This window comes from Monodelphis domestica, chromosome 3 (genome assembly GCF_027887165.1).
Source record: "Monodelphis domestica isolate mMonDom1 chromosome 3, mMonDom1.pri, whole genome shotgun sequence".
Taxonomy (NCBI): domain Eukaryota; kingdom Metazoa; phylum Chordata; class Mammalia; order Didelphimorphia; family Didelphidae; genus Monodelphis; species Monodelphis domestica.
The window spans coordinates 320,478,506-320,505,921 of record NC_077229.1 but is presented as its reverse complement, the minus strand read 5'-3'; the positions used below and the strand labels follow the sequence as shown (position 1 = coordinate 320,505,921).

Genomic DNA, 27,416 nt, shown 5'->3' with positions numbered 1-27,416 from the left:
AACAAATGTTTTGCTTTGCTTTTGGTATTTACAGTGCCTAGCACAGCATTTTGACTACAGAAAGTACTTAATTTTTTGGTGAATTTAATTGAATGTAATACTGTCAGTCAGTAAACATTTATTAGCACATATTATGTACCAGGCACTCTGCTCCATGTTGGGAATACAAAAACAACAACAACAAACAAACAGGTAAACTTGCCCTTTGCAGGACTCTGTAATCTAGGAGGAGAGACAACATGCAAACAAAAATATGCAAAGCAAGCTATATGCAGGCTAGAAAGGGAGAAGCATTACAGGCATGGAGGACAGCCAGAGAAAATGCTGAGAGGTAAGAGATAGTTTATCTTGTTTGAGGAATAGCAAGGAGGCCAATGCCACTGAGTTGAAGAATATGTGTGTGAATGGGGGGGGTATGAATTGAATTTAGAAGTGTGGCCCAGGGTTAGGTAGGTGGCTCAGTGGATGAAGCACTAAACCTGGAAATGTGAGATCCTGGACTCAAATCTGGCCTTAGACACTTCCTAACTGTGTGACTCTGGGCAAGTCACTTAACTCCAATTGTTTAGCCTACTGCTCTTCAGCCTTGGAACTGATACTTATTATTGATTCTAAGATGGAAGGTAAAGGTTTTATTTTTTATATGGCTACATTCTCTACTTTGACATATCAATGCTCCCCACCACAAATAGGTTATTTTGTGATTTTCTGTGTCCCCTCCTCTCCAAAAAATGATCAGTTACTGACCAGATCCCTGAGCCACTCCAAGTTGCATTAGGCAGAGTCCCAAGTTGGTGGGTCCAGCTCATGCCTGAATTCTTTCCTACTTGGTAGTGCCTCCTGGAATTTGTACTCCACAGGGATATATTTCCTTCTGTCTCTTAGTATATCTAGTTTCTTTCCAAGCTCAGTTCAGGCCCCATTTTTGCCATAAGACTTTTCCTTATCTCCCTGGTTGCTGATACTCCCCACACCAAATTACCTTCTATTTATTAAGCATATATTTTGTGAAAACTTACCTATATACATGTTGAACCCCTTAATAGATTGTTGGTTCCTTAAATGCAATGGTTTTATTTTTGTATTTGAATCACCAGTATGTGAGAGGTAGGAAAGAGGAGCTGGCCTTAGTGTTAGGAAGACATGTCAAGTCCCCTACCTGACACATACTGATTATATTACCTGTGCAAGTTGCTTACTCTCACTGCTGGGCTTCAGGAAACTCAAGTGTATTTTGCACAGATGGTGTTGATCTGCATTGGTCCAGGAAATTCCCCAGTGGGAGTTTCCTGTGAAATCCCAAGGACTGGTCCTCTAAAAATTCCCAGCATAGAGTAGAGATTTAATAAATGCTTAGTGAATTGATGAATACTTCTTGATTGGAGTAGTAAGAACCCAAGGTCACCTCCGTGCATGCCATGAGGCACTAGAGTAGGACTTTAGGGGAGGATCTGAGGCAGTGGCATCTATAATAGTTATCCATCATTCCCACTTCCTTTGGCAGCAAGTGGAGAAGTGCTTGTCTTTTACTTATTTGCCTCCTCAGGTCATAAAAGCTCTGTCTGTGCTAACCACAAAACCCTGTATGATATGGACATCGCTTAGTATCCTCTGGTTAAGAATAGCATACCATAATGCCAAAATCGAGCCAAACTGTCCCATTACCTAAATAGCACTCGGGAGTAATTTAAAACCCACAAAGTAAGAAGGAATGGCTATTCAGGCATGGTCTGGTTGACGCAGATAAAGGAGTTGAATGAAACAACCTGTACCTCACATTTGGTGTCTAGTGTTAATGCTGAGGAGCCCCAGAAATCCTAGTGGTGCCAGGGCAGTACTAACGTACCTGCTACTCTCTAGAGTAGATAGTCCAGAGAAGCAGTGCCCTGCAGAGAGTACTGATTACAGAGAGTCTACTCGGAGCCACAGGAAAAATTTGAGGGTATCAGGTCGGCTACACGCCAGGATTTGAGATTTCCTAGGAATGGTTTTCATCCTCCCCTTTGCTTGCTCAAGACTTATATACCCCCACCAGACAGATATTCTCATGATGTTGGTTGTCTCTGCTGGGGAAATAATCTCTGAAAACTTTTTGTGTGTGTGTCTTCACTGAGAAATAATAAAGAATGGCAGGCTTATTTAGAGGTCTGTTCTTGGCATCAACCTTCCCCAGACTCTGCTCATGCCTTTGACTTTGGTCTTGAATTCCTCATGAGATTTAAGCAGCCTGAATGCCAAGGGTAAAGGATAGTTTTTTCGAATGATCAAAAACTTTTTTTTTCAGCTGCATGGATATCAGATTGGTGACTGCAACACTCTATTAATAAGTTAAGGTCAGGTTATTAAACAAACATTTGGGATCCATCTGTACAGCTAATAATTGGCATTTAACTGAACAGCATCAAAGCAAGGCTACTTATTAAGTAACATTGAGGGGGCAGCTGGGTGGCTCAGTGGATTGAGAGTTAGACCTAGAGATGGGAGGTCCTAGGTTCAAATCTGGCCTCAGACACTTCCCAGCTGTGTGACGTTGAGCAAGTCACTTGACCCCCATTGCCTAGCCCTTACCACTCTTCTGTCTTGGAGCCAATACACAGTATTGACTCCAAGACGGAAGGTAAGGGTTTAAAAAAAAATAACATTGAGCTAAACTTGGGAACTCTTTAAATTGCTGCTTCTTTAAATCTAAAAGAGAATGAAAATAGAATAGTACTTTGCTTTGCATAATTTATTTTGAAGATAGCAAGAGCTACAATTATTTAGATATTTTAATTTTTGGTTTAGTTTAAAAATCAAGATTTAAAAATTAATTTTGTATCTATCGCTTAAAACTCAATATTTTAACATAGAATTAATATGTAGAAGTTAGGTTTTACAAGTAGGAGGGATAATAGAAATCAGCTAGTACTAATCCAGAAGCATTAATCTTTATGAGATCTCAAGCTGAGGTTCTCATAAGGGACTTATCTAAGGTCACATAATTAGTAGCATTCAGAACTAGAACTAGAATCCAGATCTCATGACTTACAATCCAACACTGTGTGCTACCTTGCCTGGGCAGCTAAATGGCATTATGGATAGAATGCTGGATCTAGAATCTGGAAGATCTGAGTTCAAAATGACCCTTACACTTAACTAGGAAAATCATTTAGTACTCGTTTACCTCAGTTTCCTTAACTGTAAAATGGTTATAATAATACCCTTCAGGATTGTCATGAGGATCAAACAAGAGGGCATTGGTAAAACACTTAGCACAGTGCCTGGCACATAGTAGGTTCTTAATAAATGCTTATTCCCTTCCCTTCCCCCTTCAGATTTAAAGACAAAATAAGTTGTTTCTCAGCAGACAATAGAGAGAATGTGTAATGTGCTTTTCTTTAGTATCATTTTCAACATTGTCCATGTATGATTTTCCAGAGAGGAGAGTTAGTTTATGTCTAACTTCATGAAGCAACACAAATATTTGTACAGTAATTCTGGATTTCTAGATTTGTGTGCTTTAACATTTTCAGCTTCCTGAGGAGATTAGGAAAATGTTTCTAAATCAGCTTCTTTCCTCCCATTGGCAGCTATAGACTACCAAACAAAAGGCATTAATTCATCTTTTTTATCTTTCAAGAAAGCATTGACAAAGAGCAGCTCCAGAAACAAGATGCCTGTGGATGGCAAGGGGCTTCGATACTATATCATATGAGCAACAATTGAAGGAACCCGGGATGTTTAATATGAAGAAGGGCAAGGAGGAAGTGGTCCTAGTAGGGGGAGAGGAGATGCGCAGTTACATTAAATATCTACAGGCTGTCATGAAAAAATTAGACTTAGTCAAGTAAGTAGGTGGAAGGTACCAGGAGGCAGATTTCAGATCAGTTAAGGGGAATGTTTCTAATGATCACAACTGTCTAGAAATGTAGTGTCGCTCCTGGCCTGGTGGTACTATTAAAAAATGTAGGAGTTAGAGTCAGAAAACCTGAGTTCAAATCCTGTCTTTGAAACTTACTAGCTATGTGAACCTGGGAAAATCACTAAACCTCACTATACCTCAATTTCCTCACCTTTAAAATGGGGGGAAAGTTAGCACATATCTCACATGGTTGTTGTGAGGATTACATGACTTGGCATAAGTTATTTGCTTTGTAAATTTTACAGTAGTGTATAAATATTAGATATTATTATTATGTCAGCAAGGATACTCAATGGCTAGAGTGCTGGACCCAGAGCAAGGAAGACCTGAGTTCAAAATCTGCCTCAGATACTTATTAGCTACATGACCCTGAAAGAGTTACTTAACCTCTTTCTGCCTCAGTTTTCTCATCTGTAAAATGAAGTTAAGAATAATAGTACCTGCCTCTCAAAGTTGTTGTGAAGAAAAAAAGGAGATATTTGTAAAGTGCTTTGCAAAGCTTAAAGTACTATAGAAATTCGTCTCCTCCTTTCTTCATCATTTCAGGCAAAGGCTGGATGACCACTTATTTTTAGTAACTCTGACCCTAACCCTAACCCTAAAAAATTGTGGGTGGTTTGGGTTAGGGTTACAACTCAACAGAGTTGCATAATATGACTTCTAAGATCCTTTCCAACCCTAGAATTCTATGATTATTATGTATGATTATTATTATTATATTATTATGTACTAGAACGTAATAGGGGAAAATGCTGCTGCATTAGAGCAAAGAAGAGATCCTTATAAAATAAACTCCATTCCACTTTCTTCAGGGATCATGAATATTATTGCAAATGATATCTTTTCTTTTAAAAGAGAGATGATAGATTATTACAGATTTTGCTTTGCCACCTCCAAGGTTTTCACAAATGGAGAAAGCTCCGGTGATTGTTAACATTTGTGGACTTCACTCAGAATGTAAAATTTTATAATCGACTTAACAAAAATCATTCTCAGAAATGCAAGATGGGAAGTTTTGGTGGTTAATTAGAAGTTGATTGGAAAAGATTCTTGAGTTTTTAATAAATCGTGAGCTCATAACGAATCAACAGGATGGTTTTTGTTATTGTTCTAGGCAGCTAGGTGGTATAGTGGATACAGAAGTGGGCTTGGAATCAGGTAGATTCATCTTCATGAGTTCAAATCTAATCTCAGACACTAGCTGGGTGACCCTGGGCAAAGCACTTACCTCTGTTTGCCTCGGTTTCGAAGGAAATGACAAACCCCTCCAGTCACTTTGCCAAGAAAATCCCAAATGGGTCTCAGAGTTAGACACAACTGAAACGATGGTACAACAACAAAAAGCTCACTCTGAGTCAACAGTACAATTTTTGTTGTTGTTGTTCTGGGTCTGTGATTTCACTGATATAGACAGTACATAGAATCATCATTATAGATCTCAAAGCAAAGATATGCTGGTAAATATTTAACAACTGTTTCTCTGGAAAAAAATATACATGTGACACTTAAATTTAACCTGCATTATTATTACCAGCAAAACAGCAAATCAAGCCCTAATTGTATCCTTTGCTGACTTCTCAATCAGTCAATAAACACTTATTAAACACCAGTGCCAGACAGTGTTGAGTGGTGAAGATAAAAAAGAGGGAAAAGTCACTCCCTGCCCTCAAGGAGTTCACAATCTCATCTTGATTTCTGAGAAGTAAATACTCATGTTGAATATTTAGCAATCATCACCTATTTGATCTGGCTCTATAATCCACCCCTAGCAGAGACCTCAAAAACCATTTACTCCATCCTCTAATTTTACAGATAAGGAAACTGAGACACATAAGGTTAAGTGCCTAGCCTAAGGTTATACAAATAGCAAGTCTTAAAGATGGGATTTGAATCTACATCTTTCTGACTCTGAGTCTAGTGTCTTTATTAATTTTGCACACCATCTCCCTTAAAGGTTGTGATAAAGCAGTCAAAAAAGCTTTTAGCCTGCATTAAGATGGATATATAGTGTCCAGGAGCAGGGACCTGGCCTTTGCCATTATCTGGCCATATCTGAAAAATTGTCCTTTTTTGGCCTCAGATGTCAGAAATAATGGTGAAAGGTAGAAGATGCAAATTGGAGAATTTTAGTGCCTTGAATAAGGCACTGCAACTGTCTGGGCTAATTTCTTCTTTAAAACAAAATTAGTCTTTGAGGTCCTTCCTTATTCTATTCTGTTCTTAAAGGTGGTAGCTTATATGTAGTGTGACATTTCTAAGAGGTGTTGTATTGAAATGATACCATAACCCATGAGCTAAAGAAACCAAGAGCAAAAGGACAGGACTATTTTAGAATTCTTAAAATAATAAACAATAAAAAATGAAGCTGCAAATGAAAGTGCATTTCTATAGTTTCTGCTTCTGTGTAGGCTGAGGCTAATGGATCTTTTGAACTGGGGAGTTTTGACCTACATGGAGGGGACATGATTACCACCCCCACCTCAGTATACTACAAATATGGTGAGCTCCTGGTGGAAGGTAGGGTGGGAGTGGGGGTAGCAAGCTGTCCAAGGAGGGGGAAAACTGACCTAAATAAAAAATGAGGCAGGTCAAGGCTCTCATACTGATTATTACTGGGATCTGGCTCAAATGGGGCCAGTGCATTTTCAGCCTGGGAGAAATAGGGAGACCTAGTCTCAAAAATAAAATAAAATAAAACAGCAAAGCATTAAAAACCATCTCTATAAGTAGGGGGTACTAGGCGTGAGGGTGAGAGTAAGTTGAGGTTGACCATGGTTCTTGAATATACTTTTCTTTTGCTTATGGTAAGCCAGAAAGATGAGAGGAGAAAAGTTAGCCCATTTAGAGGGCTTGAAAGGCAGACTAAAGCTTTTCTATTATAAGAAATAAATAGCCTGAGCTAGGTGAATAGAGAAAAAAACACTGCTGGCAGGTAGTATTTCCCTTGACTCAGTTACACTCACAACATTGGAACGTAGTCATGAAACACCTTTTCTATTTGTAGTACATAACCGAAAGTAAACAAAATTGTGAAACTTTTGTTGGTTATTTTCCTTTGCTCATAATACTCTGACTCACCCTCCTTTCTAGACTCCAGTTTATTCTTGATCTCTAAGCTTCTACACTTTTGAATTTAGATTGAAATTCATTCCACTTTTGAATTTAGATTGAAATTCATTCCCACTAATAAATCTCCCATGGCTATTTGTCCTTTGGGTCATATCTCAAATTTGCATGGTCAAAGGAATTCAAAGGTGGGGGACTGCAATGGAAAGAGTATAGGATTGGAGGTCAGAAGATCATGCAGTTAATTCTATGCCTATGCCTAGATTCTCTTCCCCAGCTCAGTCCAAAAGACTAGTTTACATTCTCTGAGAGCAAAAGGGAATTGCTCTTCAACTTGCAAAAATCCCATCCTAGGTTGAGTGCCTTGGCCTTTAAACATCACCAAGCTATTATTATTACCATGCAGACAGGAAGTACACTTCTGTTTTCATCTAAATAATGAAACATGTGCTTGGGCATTATCAGACATTGAAGTCATGGCCTTTCTGTAATTTGAACTGGCTCAGGAAGGGCCACAGATAATTTGTTCAGCTGCCAGCCTATCAGCTCTCCATTGTGGCACCTCTCCATTGGTTGGGAAGGGAGGGCATTTAATTCCTCCGGAGTTGTTCCTAGAAATAGATGGACCAAGGTTTCATGTAAATAGTTACTTTTCTTCAACTCATTGAAGCTGTATTAGAGAAAAGGAATAGTATTTTCTTATGTCTCTATTCACAGCAGAGAATTATATCATCCTAATGTTGGAAAGCACCATCGATCTTCTCTTACCCTGTACCTGAAAAAGAAAACATTGTCGGCATTACATGTCATTAAAAAAAAGTTGTTTATAAAGAGTATGAATTCATAGGTCCTTATTCATAAAAGAATGTTTTAAAAATAAAATATAATAGATGACAATTTTATGTAATAATTCATTCCATCTCTTAAACTGCTTCTAGGAATTTTTCCAGCATAAATTTAGTGCCAAATTCTAAGCCCAGTTACTTTTTATTGCAAATGTAACTGAACACAATAGACCCTGCTAAAGATATCATATTTATGATAATATATTTAAGCTTAGTCTGTGAAGACAAATGGATAACCTTTTCCTCTAACTTTATTTGATCTAATCCTTTGAGTGCCTTCTCTGAACTAAGAGTCTTTTAAGAAATTATTTTTAACGCTAGCTATGAACTCTTGAGGGGCAGACTGGCAATTTTGCTTTTTTTTTTTTTAAACAAAGATCTCATTAATTAGGACATTAGACTGATGATAGTTTGGGCAGAGGTTGGATTAAGTTTACTTTTGCTTAACAAACTACTTTGGTTAGAGTTCAGGTGATCACATATAAAATTTTGCATTGGGAATATTTAAAATACTTGAGAAGACAAACTTCTCAAGCAGACTCAAGCACTTCAGAAATAATTTTTAATCCAATGATTGTTAGGTTAATTTAAGGTCTTATTTGTTAATTAGGTATCAGTTGTTTTGGTGAACGGATTTACTAATTAACTAATTTGAATTATTTTATGTATTTGACAAAGAATTCCTTATAGTAGAGCTTTGAGTTACTGCATCTTATAATCCCAACAATATGTCATTCTAGTAGTCCCCTCCCTCCCTCCCTTCCTTTCTGTCCCTCAAAAAAATTAATCTTACAGTTTCAATGTCACATTTAAGGAAGGATCATGGAGGACATGCCTTGAAAGGATCAATGGAAAGAATGGGGAATGTCTAGCCTGGAGAATAGAAGACTTGGGGGGGGCATAATAGCTGTATTCAATTAAGAACTGCCATGTAGAAGAAGGATATTGACTTGTTGTGTTTGACTCCAGGGAGTAGAACTAGGGTAATGGATGTAAGTTGCAGAGAGTCAGTTTTAGGCTTCATGTCAGGAAAATGTTTAACAGAGCTATTCAAATGTAGAGAGGACTGTCTAGGGAAGTAGGGAGATTTCTCTAGTACTAAAAGTCTGATGTCAAGGCTAGATGGCCATTTATTTGTGGGGTGTATGGTAGCCAGGATTCTTATTCAGGCATAATCCCTCCCAACATACTGAGACCCAGTGACACTGACAAGCCATTATTTATTATGGTTTTCAAAATGGTATCCTTATTTTAATAAGATAACAATGACTTTACTTCTATCTCTGTTTGAACCATTTCCCTGCTATATATTTTTCCAGGTTATATTATTGTTATTTTTATTTGAACACAATTGTAGTAATTGTTTACATTGTTTTTGATTCTTTATTCAGAATCATTTCTATGACTTGGAGCAAATATGTGACTCAGTGGATAGAGAGGCAGACTTAGAGATGAGAAGTCCTAGGTTCAAATCTGAGCTCAGACACTTGTGAGTTGTGTGACCCTAGGCAAGTCACTTAAACCCCAAATTGTCTAGTCCTTCCTGCTCGTCTGTCTTGGAACTGATACTTAGCATTGATTTTAAGACAGAAGGTAAGGTAAAATTTAAGAAAGAAGGTAAGTGGTTATAACTGACTCAGCCAGTTTGATATGCCCGATGATTATGGTAGGTTGTCCTTTAGATGAAGCTTGATTTCTACATCTGTTATTCTAGGTTTTCTGGGTCTAGTTCCTCTGAGAGGTCCTGAGACTGTGTAGCCTGTGAGTCCCTCCAGTTTATTTAAGGGAAACAAACACACTGGGGTCTGTACCCATTTCAGAACTCTTGCTTCTTATTGTATCTCCCCCTAAATTCTTCTTTCTAGTCTGTCACAGACTCTTTAAAAAATTAAATTTTAAATTTGTTATTAAAAAGCCATCTTTTATCTTCTTTCTGTCTTAGAATTGATATAAGGGCAGCATTTGGGGTTAAATGCCTCAGCTAGAAAGTGCATGAGACTAGATTTGAACTCCTTTCTCCAAGCCTGGCTCTCTAGCCATCGAGCCACTGAACAGCTCAAAGTCATAGATTCTTAGAACAGGAATGAGCCAGACAAATTATGTGGTTTAATGCCATCACCTTATTGATGGGGCATTTGGAAAAGGTCACACACTAAGTTAGTGATCTTCAGGGCAGAACTCCTGAATGTGGGTTACTACAAAGTGATAGGCAAGTCAGTTACAGTTCTTGAGGCAGCTAGGCGATGCAGTAGATAGAGTGTTGGTCTGGAGTCAGGAAGACTTGGGTTTAAATCCTGCCTCAGATACTTATAGGTTGTATGACCCTGGGCAAGTCACTTAACTTCTATCTCAGTTTCCTCAACAATAAATAAGGATATCAGTAGCATTTACCTTACAGAGTTGTGAGGACCCAATAAGATAATATTTGTAATCAAATTTGTAAACAATTTGAAAATTTATAAATTAGCATAGTACCTGACTCATAGCAGATACAATTTTAAATAAAAATGTTCTGACATTTTACAGTCCATGTTCTCTCCCTCTCCCCCCCCTTTCCCTGAGATGGCAGGTAATATAACATAGGTTATACGTGCGCTATCATGCAATACATATTTTCATGCTTACCATGTTGTGAAAAAAGACTTCATTCATACTAGAGAAAAATTCGTGAAGGAAATAAATTGAAAAATGGCTATTTGAGTCTTATTGGATCAGCTTTTTAATGTTTTTTTTTTATTGTTTTCAGTTGTGTCTGATTCTTGTTGACCCCATTTGGGGTATTCTTGGCAAAGATACCGGAGTGATTTGCCATTTCCTTCTCCAACTTATTTTATAGATGGGGAAACTGAGGCAAACAGGGTTAAGTGACTTGCCCAGGGTCACACAGCTAGTGTCTGAGAGTGGATTTGAATTCATGAAAAGGAGTCTTTCTGACTGTCGGTCCTGTGCTCTCTCCACTGTGCCATTTAGCTTTAATATTTAGATGAGACTCTAAATTTATTTATAATTATCTATTATTTATTTATATTAGAATTATATTATTTTTATTTTATAATATATATTTATATGAGTATACAATACATAATACATTATATAATATATATAATATATTATATTTATAATTTATAATTATAATTATAATTTATAATTATAAGTATAATTTATAATATATGTAATATATTATATTTATATCTATTATAAATATTTATAATTAGCTATAATTTATTTATGCTTATAGTTATTTTATATTTTGTAATTACATTTTATGATATACTAAATATAATATAATTATATAAGAAAATATTATTATAATATATAGTTATACATAATAATAGAATATATTGTATTTATATTAATTATAACTATTCATAATTATCTATCATTCCTTTTTATCAGTTGTTTGTATTTAAATGAGTGCTTGAAAATGATTTGCTCTTTAAACAGTTTAAACATTCCTCTGACAGCCTCATTTATCCTCTCGATTTGCCTCCTCTTTCCTAGGAGGCTCAAAGTTGAACTTCTGGCCCAAGCCTGAGTAGATTGCCATAGGCTCAAAATTAGCATATTAATTCATTTAGTAGTTGCTGTTTCAGTACACTCTAGTGGCCTGTAAGAGTTAATACAGTTTCCTAAGTAGTCTCCTTTTCAGCCTGGGAGTAGGCGAGGTGCAGGACGATGTGGCTCAGTACTTCTTTACGCAGAATTGATTTTATTTTTAATGTCCCTGCTCTACTCCCTGTGGAAGTGTAGCTTGCCTGGGTTTCTGTAACTAGGCTATTAGTGAATGTTAAGATCATCATCTGTCTCCATGGGAAAGCTCTGAGTGCTGCAGCATTTGGACAACAACAGAAAGGTCAGAATTTCAAAAGTGCTGACTGAAAGCTGATCTTGCCATGGGGCCCTGGGTCCAGCTGTACATTTGGCACCGACACAATGGTTCCTGGAGGCCACACCCAGCTGTGTGAACTGGAACTAGGGACAATTACTTGATTATCAGCTCTTGGTTGAGTTCTTGATTTTATTTAATGAAAAATTAATGCTGTAAAGACAGGCTAACCTTCTCCTTTAGAAGGTACTAGGTGTGGAATGGTAGTTTAGTTTTTTGCTGTTTCATCTTTGGTTTCTTGGAGCTAGGTGTCATTGGAAGTAAATTTTCTGATTTTGCATTTCATCGCTTAAAATCAGCACTGTCCTCTGGTTTTATTGCCTCACTGCAGAACAGTCTTTTCGATTTGTGAGCCATAAAGGATAAAATATTAATTTACTTTGATTTTTTTAGAATCACATTCAGCATTTGCTTTTATAGCATGAGGGCACCCCGGGGCTTTTTGTTAGTTGCATTTTTGTGGGAGCCTGAAGTGGTGAAAGATATTATTTTTGTTGAATCTACTTTCAGAAGACTTTTAAAAGGTGTGTGGTTCCCCAAGAAAAAAAGTCTCAGGTTTCTCTTAGGCGATGTCTACTTTTTCTCACTGATATCTGAGGAGGACCTTCTAAGTTATTACTACAAGAGAATTGATTGGTTGTACCTAATGTGAGTTATATATATATATAAAATTGTGATACCTGGTTCTTGCATCTGTATCTCTTTTAATTGATTTATAGCCGTCAGAGCAGGATCCTATAAAATATTTCTTAATGGTGTGTATTAGGTGCCTTTAATGACCTTGGAAAGGGAATATCATTTTAATAATAAACAGAAACTCAGAGAATTTGTCATATTGTAAAAGAGATTCTTTTGTATAGGACATTCTGAGGACAAAGAAGACTAGTTTTGCCTCATGAGAAACCCTTCCTAAAATGCTTCATTCAGTGTATATTTGAACAAATACAAGATTTGGAGTCAAAACCTGCATTCCAGTCCTGTCTGTAATATGTGCTAGCTGCATGACCATAGGCAAATCATTTAGATGAATCAATAAATAGTTATCAAATGCTTGTTAGTAAGTATTATTTCGTCTATTCTATAGAGTCAGAGATGTTAAATGATTTGCCAGGATCTTACAGCTAATAAAGAGCAAGCCCAAGCTTTGCATCTAGATCCTTTGATTTTAAAACCAGTGTTCCTTACACCATTTTCTCTGACTTTCATTTTCCTCAGACACAGTATGGAGATACTACTCAGAAAGTGGTATTTTGGCACCTTATTGTGTTATGGAGGTGGTACTAGGTTCTCGAAGGCTATGCTGGTGAAGCTCAGCCTTTTGAGTAATACTCTGATTGAATCTTTTCTGATGACTCCTACAGTGAGTCCTATCTTCAGATGAATAAGAATCATGAGAGAGTAGCAATTGGTGATGAATTCTTTGGCTGTAGCAATCCACAAAACAGAGAAAAAGACAAAATTATTCCTTGGTTTGGGAGGCCCCTTTTGCATGCACATTGTTATTAGTCATGTTGGAAAAGGGAAAAGGTATTAAGGAATCAATGTTTGTTTATTTTGGGGGGCTACTTGTAACCTTGATTGTTGGTATGCTAAATGTGAGATCCTTGTCCAGCGGCCAATGAATAAACATATTTCAAGGGAGTTTAATTGTATCAGACATAACATTCTTGCTCAAAACAAAACCAGAAAAAAGGAAGTTATATTTTAATGAAGGGTGGCTCACAGATTCTTTTTGGAGAGGCAAATAAAGGAGGTGATAATTGGTCCTTAGTAGGACCAGCTTGCTGGTGATCAGGGGTCCTCAGAGGGGATAAGAAGAATGGAACACATGCAGTGGGGTCAGGAGGGCCAGGATGCTGATAGCAAGCAAGGCAAATGTATTGAGAGTAATTTCTGCTTTATAGAGGAAACAAACTGGGGATTTTGCACAAGCTTTTCACATACACAGCAATTAAGTGGTTACAATGACAATGATTCTATAGGAAGATAAATCATCATGTGAAACAACCTCTACTCAGAGTTCCAAGGAGTGCATACACCAATGATTTTATATGACACATTTTGCGCAGGGGTTTGAGAAAAGTGGGGGAGCATGAGGCTACAAGCCTCAGGGTGAAAGGTGAGATACATGACAAACATTAGCTGCCCTATGGTCCAGAGCTGTGCTTGACGGGTCTCAGGCTGGGCTTCCTACAGGTCCTATTCTGTATCCCAGAGCAAAAAGAAGCATAATTTCTTGGGATGTTTGGTCATCTCATTTTTCAGTACTCATGATAATTATCTGCAAAAAGACCATTGCAGAATAATGCAGTTTATAAACTAGCAGTTGTTTCAAAGGATGAAGAGATGAAGAAATTCTTTGAAGAACTGAGTCAGAGCCTCCAAATCCACAGATGCTTTGGTATTAGGTGACTTCAATGCAAAGTTGGGAATAAAAGATAAGGATAGGGAGAAGTTTGCTGAAACGAATGGAACCATAATGAGGCATGAAAGATGCCAAAGACTTTCAGATGACACATTTGCATATCATGCACATTTTGTTTAAGAAAGTTTTGTCGAAATAACTTGCCTTTAATATCACAGCCATTTCAATCACCAACCAGATAGAACCCTCTCTTGTGACAAAGAAAATAATTAAGCAGAAAAATCCTTCACAGTTACTGCATCCTACAATCCCAACAATATGTCATTCTAGTAATCCTCTGTCTCCTTGTTATTAGGAAGGAGATGTTGTTTTCATTGTCTCTCAGATTTTCAATGGGTTTTTCATTATATTATAGAGCTTAATTTCTTTAGACCATCTTTACATTGTTGGTATCACATATTATTTTCTTGGCTTAGCTTCTTTTGGTCAACATTAGTTTATTCAGATCTTTCTATGCTTCCCTAAATTTTTTATACTCATAATTTTTGCTTATATCTGGTTATTTTCATATGCCACAATATTAAAGTTATTTCCTAATCAAGGGACACTCACTTTGTTTCCTATTCTTTGCTACTACAGAGTGCTGTTATGAATATTTTGGTACGCATTGAGCTTCTGTGTTTGTCTTTGACTTTTTTGTTTTAAATTCAATTCAATTTTATTTTTAATGATGTATTCTCTTTCCTGCCTTTTCTGCTTCCTTTGAGAAGGCAAGATAAACAAATCCCATTAGAAAGATGTATATGTATAAACATATTTTTAATTATGCAAAGTTTTGCATTAGCCAAATCTTCCCTTTTGTTCTGCCCCCAAAGAAGGGGGAAAATATGCTTCAATCTTTACTCTATGAGTCCACCAGCTCTCTATATGGAGTTAGATAGCATATTTTATTATGAGTCTTTTGAAATTGGGATTGATCATTGGATTGGTCAGGGTTCCCAAGCCTTTGAAAGTTGCTATTTTTGTATAATTGGTTTTTCTTGTCCTGCTCTCTTAACTTTGTATCATTTCATGAACATATATATATATATGTATATATTATATATATATTTGGACACTATCCTCTTCATCATTTCTCTTTGACTTCTTTGGAATATATGCCCAGTGATAGGTTTGCTAAGTCAAAGATTAGTAAGAATCTAATTACCTTTCCTGCCTAATTCCAAAGGGAAATACAGAATGGCTGAAACATTTCATTACTTTCCCAACATTACTCCTATTTCTTCTTTCTTTTTCAGTTTACATAGTCTGAGGTGAAATTTTGAAATTGTTTTAATTTGTATTTCTTTTCCTACTCGTGGCACATTTTGGAGTGTAAATTTTAATTTGGCTAATTGTAATTTGGAATTCCTCTTTTTGAAGTTGCTCCTATCATTCACTTATTTCTCTATTATGGAATGGCTTTTCTTTTTATGAATATTTTCTTCAAGAAAAGAATTAGAAGTCATTCGCTATATCATACACTGAGTAACATCACAAAAAATGAAACTGATTGTAATTTTAAGATAGGAAACTTGTTCCTGATATGGGAGTCATTCCTAAATTAGTTTTCTGTTTGCAACCAGATGACTGATTTGTTAATGAAAAGATCAAAATTAACAGAAAACTGGTGCAATAGATAAAGCACTGGGCCTGGAGTCAGGAAGATTCAGTTTCCTGAGTTCAAATCTGGCTTTAGATACTTTCTAGCTGTCTGACCCTGGGTAAGTCACTTAATCCTTTTTTCTTCAGTTCCTTATTTCTAAAATGAGCTAGAGAAGGAAATGACAAACTACCCTAATATCTATGTCAAGAAAACCACAAATGGAGTCATGAAAACTTGGATATGGCTGAAATGACTGAAAAACAATAGAAAAAAAAGATGAGAAAAAATTAAGTGTATAATTAAAGCTCCATCCTAATCTATTAAAATTTATTCAAAACGAGAAATAGGTTATGGTCAGAAGAAAGGACATAGAGGCATATTATAATTTCTTGGAGAAATTTGACTGATATAAATTAATTGTCAAAGCAAGGAGGGAGGGAGGAGAAGGAAGTGGTTAATTTTTATATAGTATCTACTATGTGCCAGGCACTTTGGTAACTGTTTTTTTATTCAAAGATTATTTTATTTAATCCTCATAACAACTCTGTGAGTTGGTACTATTATTATCTCCATTTTATAGTTGAGGAGTCTGAGCCAAAGAGAGATTAAGTGACTTGCCTAAGGTCATACAATTCAATTCAATTAAATTCTATTAATATTTATTAAGTGCCTACTATGTGCCATGCATTGTGCTAAGCTCTGAGGATACAAAAAGAGGCAAAAGATAGTTCCTGGTCTCAAGGAGTTTACAATCTAATGGGGAACCCAACACAAAAACATATAAAAGCAAGCTATATAAAGGATAAATACGAAAAAATTAAAAGAGAGAAAACACTAAAATTAAAAGAGGTTAGGGAAGGTTTCCTGTGGAAGGTGAGGATTTAGTTGGGACTTAAAGGAAACCAAGGAGGTCAGTAGTAAGAGTGAAGGAGGGAAGAGTATTTGAGGCATGGGGACAGCCAGAGAAAATGCCCAGAATGAAGAAATAAAGTGTCTTGTTCATGTTAGAAGGCCAACATCACTGGATAGAACAGTACATGTTGGGGAATAAGATGTAAGAAAGCTAGATGGAGATTAGGCTAAAGGATTTTGAATGCCAAGCAAAGCATTTTGTATTTGCTCCTGGAGGAATAGGAAGCCACCAGAATTTATTGAGGTGTGGGGCTGGTTGTTATGATCAGAGAGGTTTTTTAGGAAAATCACTTTGGTGGGTGAGTAAAGTAGGGAGAGATGAGGCAAGCAGATCCACCAGCAGACTATTTCAATAATCTAGGCATGAGATGATGAGGTCCTGCACTAGACTGGTGGGAGTGCCAAAGGAGAGGAGGTACATTCAAGAGATATTGCAAAGATATTGCATCAGCAGGCTTTGGCAATATCTTGGATATGGAGGGCGGTGCTGAGGGATAGTGAGGATTCTAGGATGACTCTTAGGTTGTGAGTCTGGGAGACTTGGAGGATAGTGTTGCCCTTTACAATAATAGGGAAGGTGATGGTGGGGATGGGTAGAGAAGAGCATGAGGGTAAAGATAATGAATTCCCTTTTGGACATATTGAATTTAAGATGTCTTCTAGATATCCAGTTTCAGATGTCTGAAAGGCCATTGGAACTGCAAGATTTAAGGTCAGGAGAGATATTGGGGCAGGAAAGGTGGATTTGAGAATCATCCGCATAGAGACAGCAATTCAATCCATGGGTGCTGAATGAGATCACCAAGTAAAAAGTAGTATGATGGGAGAAGAGAAGAGGATCCAGGACAGAATCCTGAGGGACACCTAAAGATAGAAGGTATAATCTGGTTGAGGATCAAGCTAAGAAGACAGAGAAGGAGTGGTCAGATAGATAGGAGGAAACCAGGAGAGAACGGTGTTCTGAAAATCTAGAGAAGAGAATGGATTATCAAGGAGAGAGTATCCAGTAGTGTCAAAAGCAATAGAGAAGCCAAGGAGGAGGACTGAGAGGCCATTGAATCTGACAATTAGGAGATCACTAGGAACTTTGGAGATTAAGTGGAATGATAAATTTAGGAGTCAGATTGAATAAATAGAGGGGTTAGCCTTGGTAAGGAGTAAGACCACTTCATCATTGAAGGATGGAAATGGCAGAAAAGTGAAGTGAAGGGAGAGAAAATGGCAGAAAGCATCTGAGTGATGGGAGATGAGGAAGAGAGAGAAGAGAGGGTCCATGGTAAATGACCTCATTTTTTTTTTCTATAAAATGTGGCATTAGGTTATCGTCTGAGAGAGAGGTGAAAGGAGGAGGCATGGGAGGTTTTAGGAGGGAAGAAAAGGTTTGGAAGAGGTATGATTAGATGTGAGAATGTTCATCACTGAGTGCTACTCCTTCCTCTATCCTCACAGCTAGTAAGGTCTGTGATTGGATTTGAGTTTAGGTCTTCCTGGTACAGGTCCAGCCCTCTATTACTTCCCCACCAGCTAGTTCAAAAGAACCTCAGTCAACAAACATTTAACTCATTTGCTAGCTCCAGAGATATGGTAACCAAAGGTAATACAGGTTTAGAATAGAAATTTGTTTGAAAAATCCTATAGAAAGGTATGATAAAATATTTATGAGTATTATCACTCCATGTAATACAGAGAAGCTGAGGAGGGTAAGACTAGTTTAAAGAAAGCTTGAGCAAAATCATCCCCTGAACATTTAAGAATGAAAGTGGAAGGATAAGAAACAGAAGGGAAATGGAAAGGATTGGCAATATTTTTTTTTTGGCAATGTTTTTAATGGAGGAAATTATCAATTTTTAGGAGATTGCCTACATTTTTCTATTTTCTTTGCATCTCCCCTTCCAAAAAGGCGTCCCTTATAATAAAGAAGAAAAAATTGAAAAAATTACAATAGGGAACAGGCAGAATTTCTCAAGCAATATTCCATAATAGACCATCATCACCATCACTCATTTGATGTTTCATTGTAATTATTATTGAAACAAGCAGGAGTAGTGTTTGCCTTTATGAAATTGCAGTGCTCCTTTTAATGATCCAAATTTTTTCTTGGAAACCAAGACCTATTTGGGTAATAACACATATGCCGATTGCTCCCATTTACAGTATTTTCCTCATATAAATTCTATTTGGTATTATGCAAATTATTATTGTTCCCATTTTATAGATGAGATAAAATTAGGGTTTAGAAAATTCATGTTACTTTCCCATGGTCATCTAGCTGATAGGCGTTGGAGAGAAGAATTGAACCCATCTCTTATCTTATTTAAAATCTTTAACTTTTTTCTTTTAAAGAAAAATCATGTTGATATCTTTTTTCCATAATCATTTCCAGATAATCCCTATTCCCTTAATGTAATAGTAACAGCCAATACATTAACTGTGTCTCTTAGTGTATCCAATGTTTTCCCCTACTCTGCTGAAAGGAGAAGAGGTATGTTTTATTATCCTTTCTTGTGGGCCAAAATCGGTCATTACAATTCCTCTGAGTTTGGCTTTCTTTTAACGTTCTTTTAATTTGCATTGCTGTAATCACTGTATTTATTGTCTTTCTGGTTCTGCATAATTCATTGTGCACTTTTGTCCAAGCCATCTCCTGTTTCTCTTGATTTCCTCACATTTGTCATAATTGTCATATTTGGATGTAGTTTTTTGCATGTTGTTTCCATTCCATTGTGAGCTCCCATGAGAGCAGGGACTTCTATTTGCCTTTCTTCATACTCCTAGAGCTTACATACATGACATATAATAGGCGCTTACTAAACATACTGAGCTCTCTACTTAAATCTGAGTGATCCTGAGAGAATCACAACTCCAATGAGTCTGTTTCCTCAGCTATTAAAATAGGGATAAAAATGTCTTCTGCCTCCAGGGTTGTAGTGAGATATAAATCACTTTGCAAATCTCAAGGCACTGCATAATTGTCAATCATCATCATCATTACTTAAATATATTACTATTAATCATATTACCTATAATTAATAACTGCATTAGTTAGTATTTGGATTAAATTATATTATCGAATGTATTAGTATTAATAGTATAGTATTATGAGTATTGATGTTATAATATATTTAAGTTTTAATTTTTTTGCTTATTTTTAGGTTACATTAAAAAGACTTTATTTGTCTTTTCACTCATAATTGACTTTATCTTTAAAACCATAACTGTATACTGAGGGAGAGGGGGACATACATAAAGAGAAGAGAGGGAGAACATTCAGGGGAATCTTATGGTCTGTGTAGTTTGGCGAGCACTATATTAGCATCATTGTAATGCCAGGTAATCCATTGTATTCCAGGTACTCTTTACCATTATAATCTTTTTTTCTTCAGTCAACATTTCTTTGAGGTGAGAGGGAATAAGTAGGACTGGGCCTGAATAGCACAATATCTTCAAATGATATTTCTTATACATTTGTGATCTCTTCTATGGAACATGTTCACTTACAATTAAGGGCAGGGGAATTTTAGATTTAGAGTATCGAAGAGGAAGGTAATGAATGTCAAGAAGAACAACTAGAACTAATGAGAACATTACTCTTAGTCAAAAAAAGATTCACACCATCATAAAATATTGCAGACTTTGTGTGGAAGGCTATTGGTATCACATACCACCAAAGATCTCTAAGTACTTATAAGCACTATGTCTCATGGCTCTAGCCCTGCAAAAGGATCAATACCCTCCCTTTTACTCAGGGAACTTCACAGATTCTCCTAGAACTCAGGAGAGTTCCATGGTACAGAAAAAAAATTAACTCAGCCAAGGTAGTGGGGACAGAGATGGGAAGAGAACCCACAATCTCATTCGCTTAATCACTTCATTAGAGTACAACTCGGTTTTCAAAAAGGAGCAATAGAATATCATATTCCCTGAATGTTGATTATTTGGGAGATTACGCCTAAGACTCCTAAAATGGAGTTCAAGAACCCTGGGGAAAGAGAATGGCTCTCATTTAAATGTTAAAAGTGGTCTACATACAATATGCATTTAATAAATGCATATTGAATGAATGAATTTGAGACTAGAATAAAACCTTTCAGTCTATGGTTCAAAGTAAAAGGCAAAAATCCTTAGAGAATTAGCACACATCAGTGTGAATCAATTTTGGTTTACGTAGAAATGACTGATGTCTTTCAATCCTCTTTTGGGGTGTAAGAATTAAACTGTGGGAGGCACTGGGAGTGTTTGCCCTTGATGGAGAACCTTCTTTGACTGCACAGTTTTGACCAATCAATTAAAAACTGTAGGCATGTTAATGACTATAAAGAAGACAATACTTTAATTCAAGCAAATGATTATGAGCTTTATAACAAATGTAAACAGAATCTAAATGAATTTTCTAATGGATTTTGCCTTTGGCTGTGTCCATCATTTACTGAATGCTGACCTGTAGCTAAAGAAAACCTGGAATTACTTTGTTCTTATGATTTCTGCTCCTTCATTTAGCCAGTGTTCTTCTTTGAGAAAGAGTTTCTTTTTAGTTATTTGATACTATTCAAAAGATTTTATTTACAAGTTAATCTTCATGTCTAGCTTGAGTAAAGTATTCTTTCTTTCTCTCATATCAGTTTTAAGACAGAATAGTGGCAAGGACTAGGTTAAGTTATTTGCTTAGGATCACAGAAGAGAGAGAGGGGAAAAGAGAGGGAGGGAGGAGGGGGAGCGGGAGGGGGTGTCTGAGACTGGTTTTTGAACCCAGATCCTCTTGACTCAAGGCCTGGTACTCTCTCCACTGTGTTACCCAGCTGCCCCTAATATATACTTTCAAGGGGAGGCAGGAGATCCTTTATGACTCATCCTAATTCTCTCCCTCTGGGATCAGTGATGAATGATATCAATATAACAAGACTCTCTTATTAAAGCATGCAGATTTAGCTTTCTGAGAGCAGGAAAATACCCTAATTTTTTCCAGAATCTATACAGTACTTAAAATAAGCACCTAATGTTTGTTGATTGAATGAATCTGGGATTCTATTATATACTGATGAGTTTGTTGATGATGAATATTCTATTGATTATTTGCCATATTACTAAAAATTCATAAAAATAGAAATAATTTAAAAGGCTAATGTTAGTTCTGACCTAATCCTTTCTTTTCTTTAGGTGTGATTATTGTGCCCAGTGCTGGTGTTGGTATTGTCTTAGGAGGTTACATCATAAAAAAGCTGAAACTTGGTGCCAGAGAATCTGCCAAACTAGCAATGATCTGCAGCGGTGTGTCTTTACTGTGTTTCTCAACACTCTTCATTGTTGGATGTGAAAGTATTAACCTGGGTGGCATAAATATTCCGTATACAACAGGGTAAGTAGCTCTGAATGACTGAACAATTTATATGATTACAATCACGACAAACCCTCTAAACACTTATGTATTCAACCATATTGTAGAATCCTAGAATTCTATTGCCTTTCTAATTGTTCTCAGGGTGAACGTTTTATCCCTCTGCCTAGAATGTAATTTCTTTCAAAGGCAGAGACCATGCTTTCTCAGTTCTGTCATGTCTTTTGCCCCCCAAAGTTCTTTCTACTACAGTATTTTACACCCAGATGATTTCTGCTGATGGTGAATGAATAAAATTAATAACAATTCACATTTATATAGCATTTTACTGCTCACAAAGCATTTTCCTCAACACATAATCCCTTGAGGTAGGTCATAAAAGTAAGACTATCTTCTTTGAATAAGAAAACTGAGACTCATCCATAGGTTGAGTGACCATGTTGGCCAGGTCATTGAGACAGTAAATGTTACAAGCAAGGCTTGAATCTCAGCTTTCCAGACTTGAAAGTCTAGGGTTTTCTGCATGAACAGAAATGTTTCTTTTCAGAACGCAAACATTCTATCACTCATGCACTTCTGAGGTATCCAACACAGGGTCTATGTTTATTTTTAAACATAAGGTTTCAGTTTATGAAGAAAAGGTTTAGTTTTTTTTTCTTCTCTCCTTTACTTCACAGTTGAGATATTGCGTTTGAATTTGGAGTTGTGAAAGCTTCTGTCTCATTAAGGCAATTTAGAATGATGGGGAAATGACAATGACTCGAAATCAAAGGGGTATATTATGTTATTAAATGTTATTTTGTCCCAAATATTATTTTCTACATGAAAGAATTTATTTTCCTTAATGATTTGCAAACAGCAATCGTGTGTGAGTTGTTTTTTGCTAGGCTCTAGTATTGGGCCATGGACAAAATAATCTTCACCATGCTTTTTGTGATGAAGGATATCATTAAATGTGACCTATTATTGGGGCAGCTAGGTAGCACAGGGATATAGTGCCAGGCCTGGAGTTGGGAGGACCTGGGTTCAAATCTGGTCTTAGACATTTCCTAATGGTGTAACTCTGGACAGGTCATGTCACCCCAAGTGCCTGTTCCTTGCTGCTCCTCTCTTAGAATTGATATTAAGACAAAAAGTAAGGTGTTTTTTTAAAAGATTATTTTCACAGCTTTTCCTTGAGTAAAGCATAGCTTGGCATAAAGTAAAGATAGCTTGGCATAGTGGATAGAATTTGGACTTGATGTTGGTATTTACTAGTCATGTAACCATGGATAATCAGCTAGTCAATAAATATTAAAAACCTACAGATATTGTGTTAAGCACTAGAGATACAAAAAGACAGACAGTCCTTTCTCTCAAATACCTCACAATCTAATGGGGGATGATTCAGTCAATTTCTCTGAGCCTCCATTCTATTCTAGGAAAAAGGAGGTTATATTATATGGACTCCAAGGTTCTTTCTAGTCCATAAGGTTTGTTTGGGTTTAGTTAGGCAGAATGTACAATAAAATGCTTTCTAGAGAGAGGATGTGGAAAGTAAATAATGTATGCTTTCTAGAACTGGAGTATTGGATATTTTGGATATATTTCTCTTTTGGATGAAGCTAAAGCATATTGTATGTTGGAGAGACTGTCTAAAACTTGTCAGATATGAGATTTAGATATATCGCTTACTTGATGTGGATTTCCCAGAGAAGTAATTTCTAAAGCTCTGAAACAGGACAGCTCAAGCTGCTTTCATTTAAATGTTTTACCCATTTGGATGTGTTGGCAAAACAACTAAGTGAAACAAAGCCCTAAATGATGAGTTCCTGATGAGATGTCTGGTTTCTGACTTTAAATACAGCTTTGATTTTCCTCTAGATGTAATTTGAGTTTCATATACATATTGCCAAGTCACTTAGGTTGGAAAAAATGAAACAAAACATAAAAGATCTCTCAGTTTTACAAGTTAAAAACAGTTTCCTCTTATACTATTCTACATGGTGAGATCATCCAGGGTGATTGACAAACTGTTGCTCATAGAACATGACATCAGCATCTATGGTGAACATTCATGGGATACCCATAAATACATATGACCTTTTGAGTTAAATTGACTCAATCTTAAGAAGCTATGTATGAGAGGTCAAATTTCTTTTTTTAATTATTATTTCTTTTGAACATTCATTAAAAAATTTTTGAGTTCTAAATTTTCTCCCTCCTTCCCACCTCTCCCATCCCACTGAGAAGGCAAACAATATATGAATTATACATATAAAATCATGAAAATCACATTTCCATATCAGCTATATTTTAAAGCAAGAAAAAACAAGGAGATTGAGAATTATATTTCAATTTATACTTTGAGTACATCAGTTCTCTCTGGAGGTGAATAGCATTTTTTATCTCTAGTCCTTTGGAATTGTCTTGGATTATTATATTGATCAAAGTAGGCAAGTCTTAGTTGATCATCATTACAACATTGATATAACTGTGCACAATAATGCCCCTGTCCTCACTTCACTTTGCATCAGTTCATATAGGTCTTGTCATATTTTTCTGAAACCACCCTCCTCATTTCTTATCTTATTGTAGTACTCCATTGTAATCACAAGCCACAGCTTATTCAACCATTCCCCAATTGATGACTACTCCCTAGATTTCCAGTTCTTTGCCACTGCAAAAATGATGCTATAAATATTTTTGTACATATAAATTATTTTCCTTTTCTTTGATCTCTGAATTATAGACTTACTAGTGGTATTGCTGGGTCAAAAGTATATCTAATTTTATAGCCCTTTGGGCATAGTTTCATATTTTTATTTGAATGGTTGGATTACCTCAGTACTCCAGACAGCATTTCTCCTCTTGAGTCCTTTGGAATTGTTTTGGATTACCATATTGATTAATTCTACAGTACTACATTTCATTAGAGTACCTATTTGTCACTTCTAATAGGTATGAGGTGGTACCTCTAAGTTATTTAAATTTGAATTTCTCTACTCAATAAGTGATATAGAGGATTTTTTCATAGCTTTGATTTTTTCCCCAGAAAACTACCTCTTTATATCCTTTGACCTTTTATCAGTTGTGGGATGGCTTATTTTTATAAATTTGACTCAGTTCTGTACTCAGTATATATTTGAGAAATGAGGCCTTTATCAGAGAAACTTTCAGTAAAATTTTTTAATAATTCTTCATTGGCTATGGTACCTTTGAACAAAATTTAGTCTCCCTGATTATCTCTTTTAATTAGTTCTATTTTTTTTTTAACTTTAGCTGAAACATATTAGATTCTGCTCCAGGTCTTTATTTTAACTCTTTTTTGTGTGTCTTTCTATTTCATATACCTCTTGTAAACAGCATATTGTTAGATTCTGATGTCTAATCCATTCTGTTATCCACTTCTGTTTTATACATTAGCTCATTCCATTCACGTTCATGGTCATGATTACTGTGTATTTCCTTCTATCCCATTTTCTTCTGTTTCTTCTTGCCTCTCTTTTTTTATCCTGTCCCTTCTCAAGAGTCTTATTTTGATTCTAACTATTGCCTATCTTAATCCATCTTCCATTTTATTACATTTCCTTCCCCCTTCTTCTTATTCCACACCCTCCTATTTGGGTAAGATAGATTTCTCTCTCTCTGTGTGTGTGTGTGTGTGTGTGTGTGTGTGTGTTTGGTCTCTATTTCAATTTAGTCCATTCTAGCTTTACAGAGTTATTTTCTTTGGTGTATTTTTGTTCCTTCCATTATTTTTGGCTTATTTTAGTTTTTTGAAGTTAATTTTTTAAGTGGATTCCCATCCCAGCCCCTAGTTATTGACTTTTTCTGTCAATTCTCTTATTAAAAAAATTTTTTTTCTTTTCAAGGTCTTCCAGGAGTTCTTTTAGGGCCTAACATCATTTCACACTTTCCTTTGAGACTTCACATGTTTCCTCCTTAGCATTGTTGTCCTCTTCTGAATTTGCATTTTTGACTTTTTCTGTCATTAAAGTAACTTTCTATGATCAGGATTTAATCATTTTTTCTTTTGCTCATTTTTCTACTTTTTTTCCCTACTCCATTGCCTTATGGGTAGAGGTAGAGGTAGAGAGTGCACTGCTCCAAGCTTGCAGAGTACTCTTCCTTGGTTCTTGGGGTAGGGCTACCTGCCTTTCTTTTTCACAGTGTGTCTGTTGAGGAGGTGGCCCTGCTGACTTGCTCTGGGCAGGTTTACAGGTATTTTATTCAGTTCCATTCCACATCCAATGTTGCTAGTTTCTTTGTTGTTTTGTAGGATTGCCCTGTCCATTCCAAGTGGCTTGGGCTGAGCAGATCCTCCTCGTTGTTCCCTTGTAGGCTCTGGGCTCTACTGCCATGTGAGAATGAGTATGTTCTTGCAGCTCTAGTTCCCCCTTTCTCAAGGTTCTGATGCCACACAAGAGTTTATAGGTTTCCTTTCTTCTCTGTCTTCTATATATGCATAGAGTGGCTCAGGTTGGACTCATTCCTGTTCTGCAACTTTGTTGCCTTTGGTAGAGTTGTGTCATGTTGGACTGCTCCAAGTTCTGTTGAGTCTCACAGATGCTGTGCAATCTGGGATCTTCTTGCTTCAATGAGACATGTCTTACATTTTTCCTTTGTTTTGAGGTGATTTATTTCTTTTGTGTGTATGTGTGTAGGAATTGGGGAATGGAGTGTCTTTTACTTTGCCATCTTAGCTCCCAGCATCTCAATAATTCTTAAATTTTTTCTCCTCCATCTATTTTGTAGGTCAGTTGTTTTTCTGCGGTGATATTTCCTATTTACTTCTATTGACTTTGTTTTATTGTTTCTTGATGTCTCATAGAGTCATTGCCTTTCACTTACTGAAATCCAATTTTTAGGAAATTATTTTCATCACTGAGCTTTGCCTCACTTTTCACATTTAACTACTTCTGCTTTTTAAGAAGTTATCTTCAATGAATTTTTGTTCCTCTTTTACAAACTGTTAATTCTCTTTTCATAATGTTATCGTGTGATTATCATTTCTTTTCCCATCTTTTCCTCTATTACTCTTCTCTTTCTTTACTTTTTCTAGGAGTTCTTGTTGGGCTTGGACCCAGTTAGCAGTTTTCTTTGTATCTGTTTTTACATTATTCTCTTCTGAGTTTGTATTTTGGACTTCTCTGCTAGATTTTTATGGTAATGATTTTTTTTTGTTGTTGTTCATTTTTTCCTAGTTCATTTTTTGACTTTGAACTTTTTGTTAAAGTTGAGCTATGCTCATCTTAGGTTGGGGAGGCACTGTCAGAAGCTTTAGGCTTTTTCATGGGCTTTTTTTGGAGCTAATTTTGGGAGTCTATATGTTTTTGGTGCTTCCAAGGTGGTGTGATATGGGCAGGGTCACTGTTCTCTGGGTCTGTGTTCTAGTCTTTATCCAGAAAGGGCCCTTGGTCTCCTATAGCTGCCCCCCTGAACTTTTATTGGCTCTGTAACTGAAAAATTTGATCTGAGGCAT

General features: G+C 36.3%; 1 protein-coding gene across 2 annotated transcripts in view; it reads left to right on the top strand.

Annotated features, from left to right (window-relative positions):
- Positions 1–27,416, top strand: part of SLCO5A1 (solute carrier organic anion transporter family member 5A1) — a 423,356-nt gene that overhangs the window by 357,646 nt on the left and 38,294 nt on the right. For both annotated transcript variants that reach the window (XM_016431474.2, XM_056824047.1), the window contains one exon: positions 21,775–21,973. In XM_016431474.2, coding sequence (XP_016286960.1) covers positions 21,775–21,973 — 199 coding nt within the window. The remainder of the gene's footprint in view (positions 1–21,774; positions 21,974–27,416) is intronic.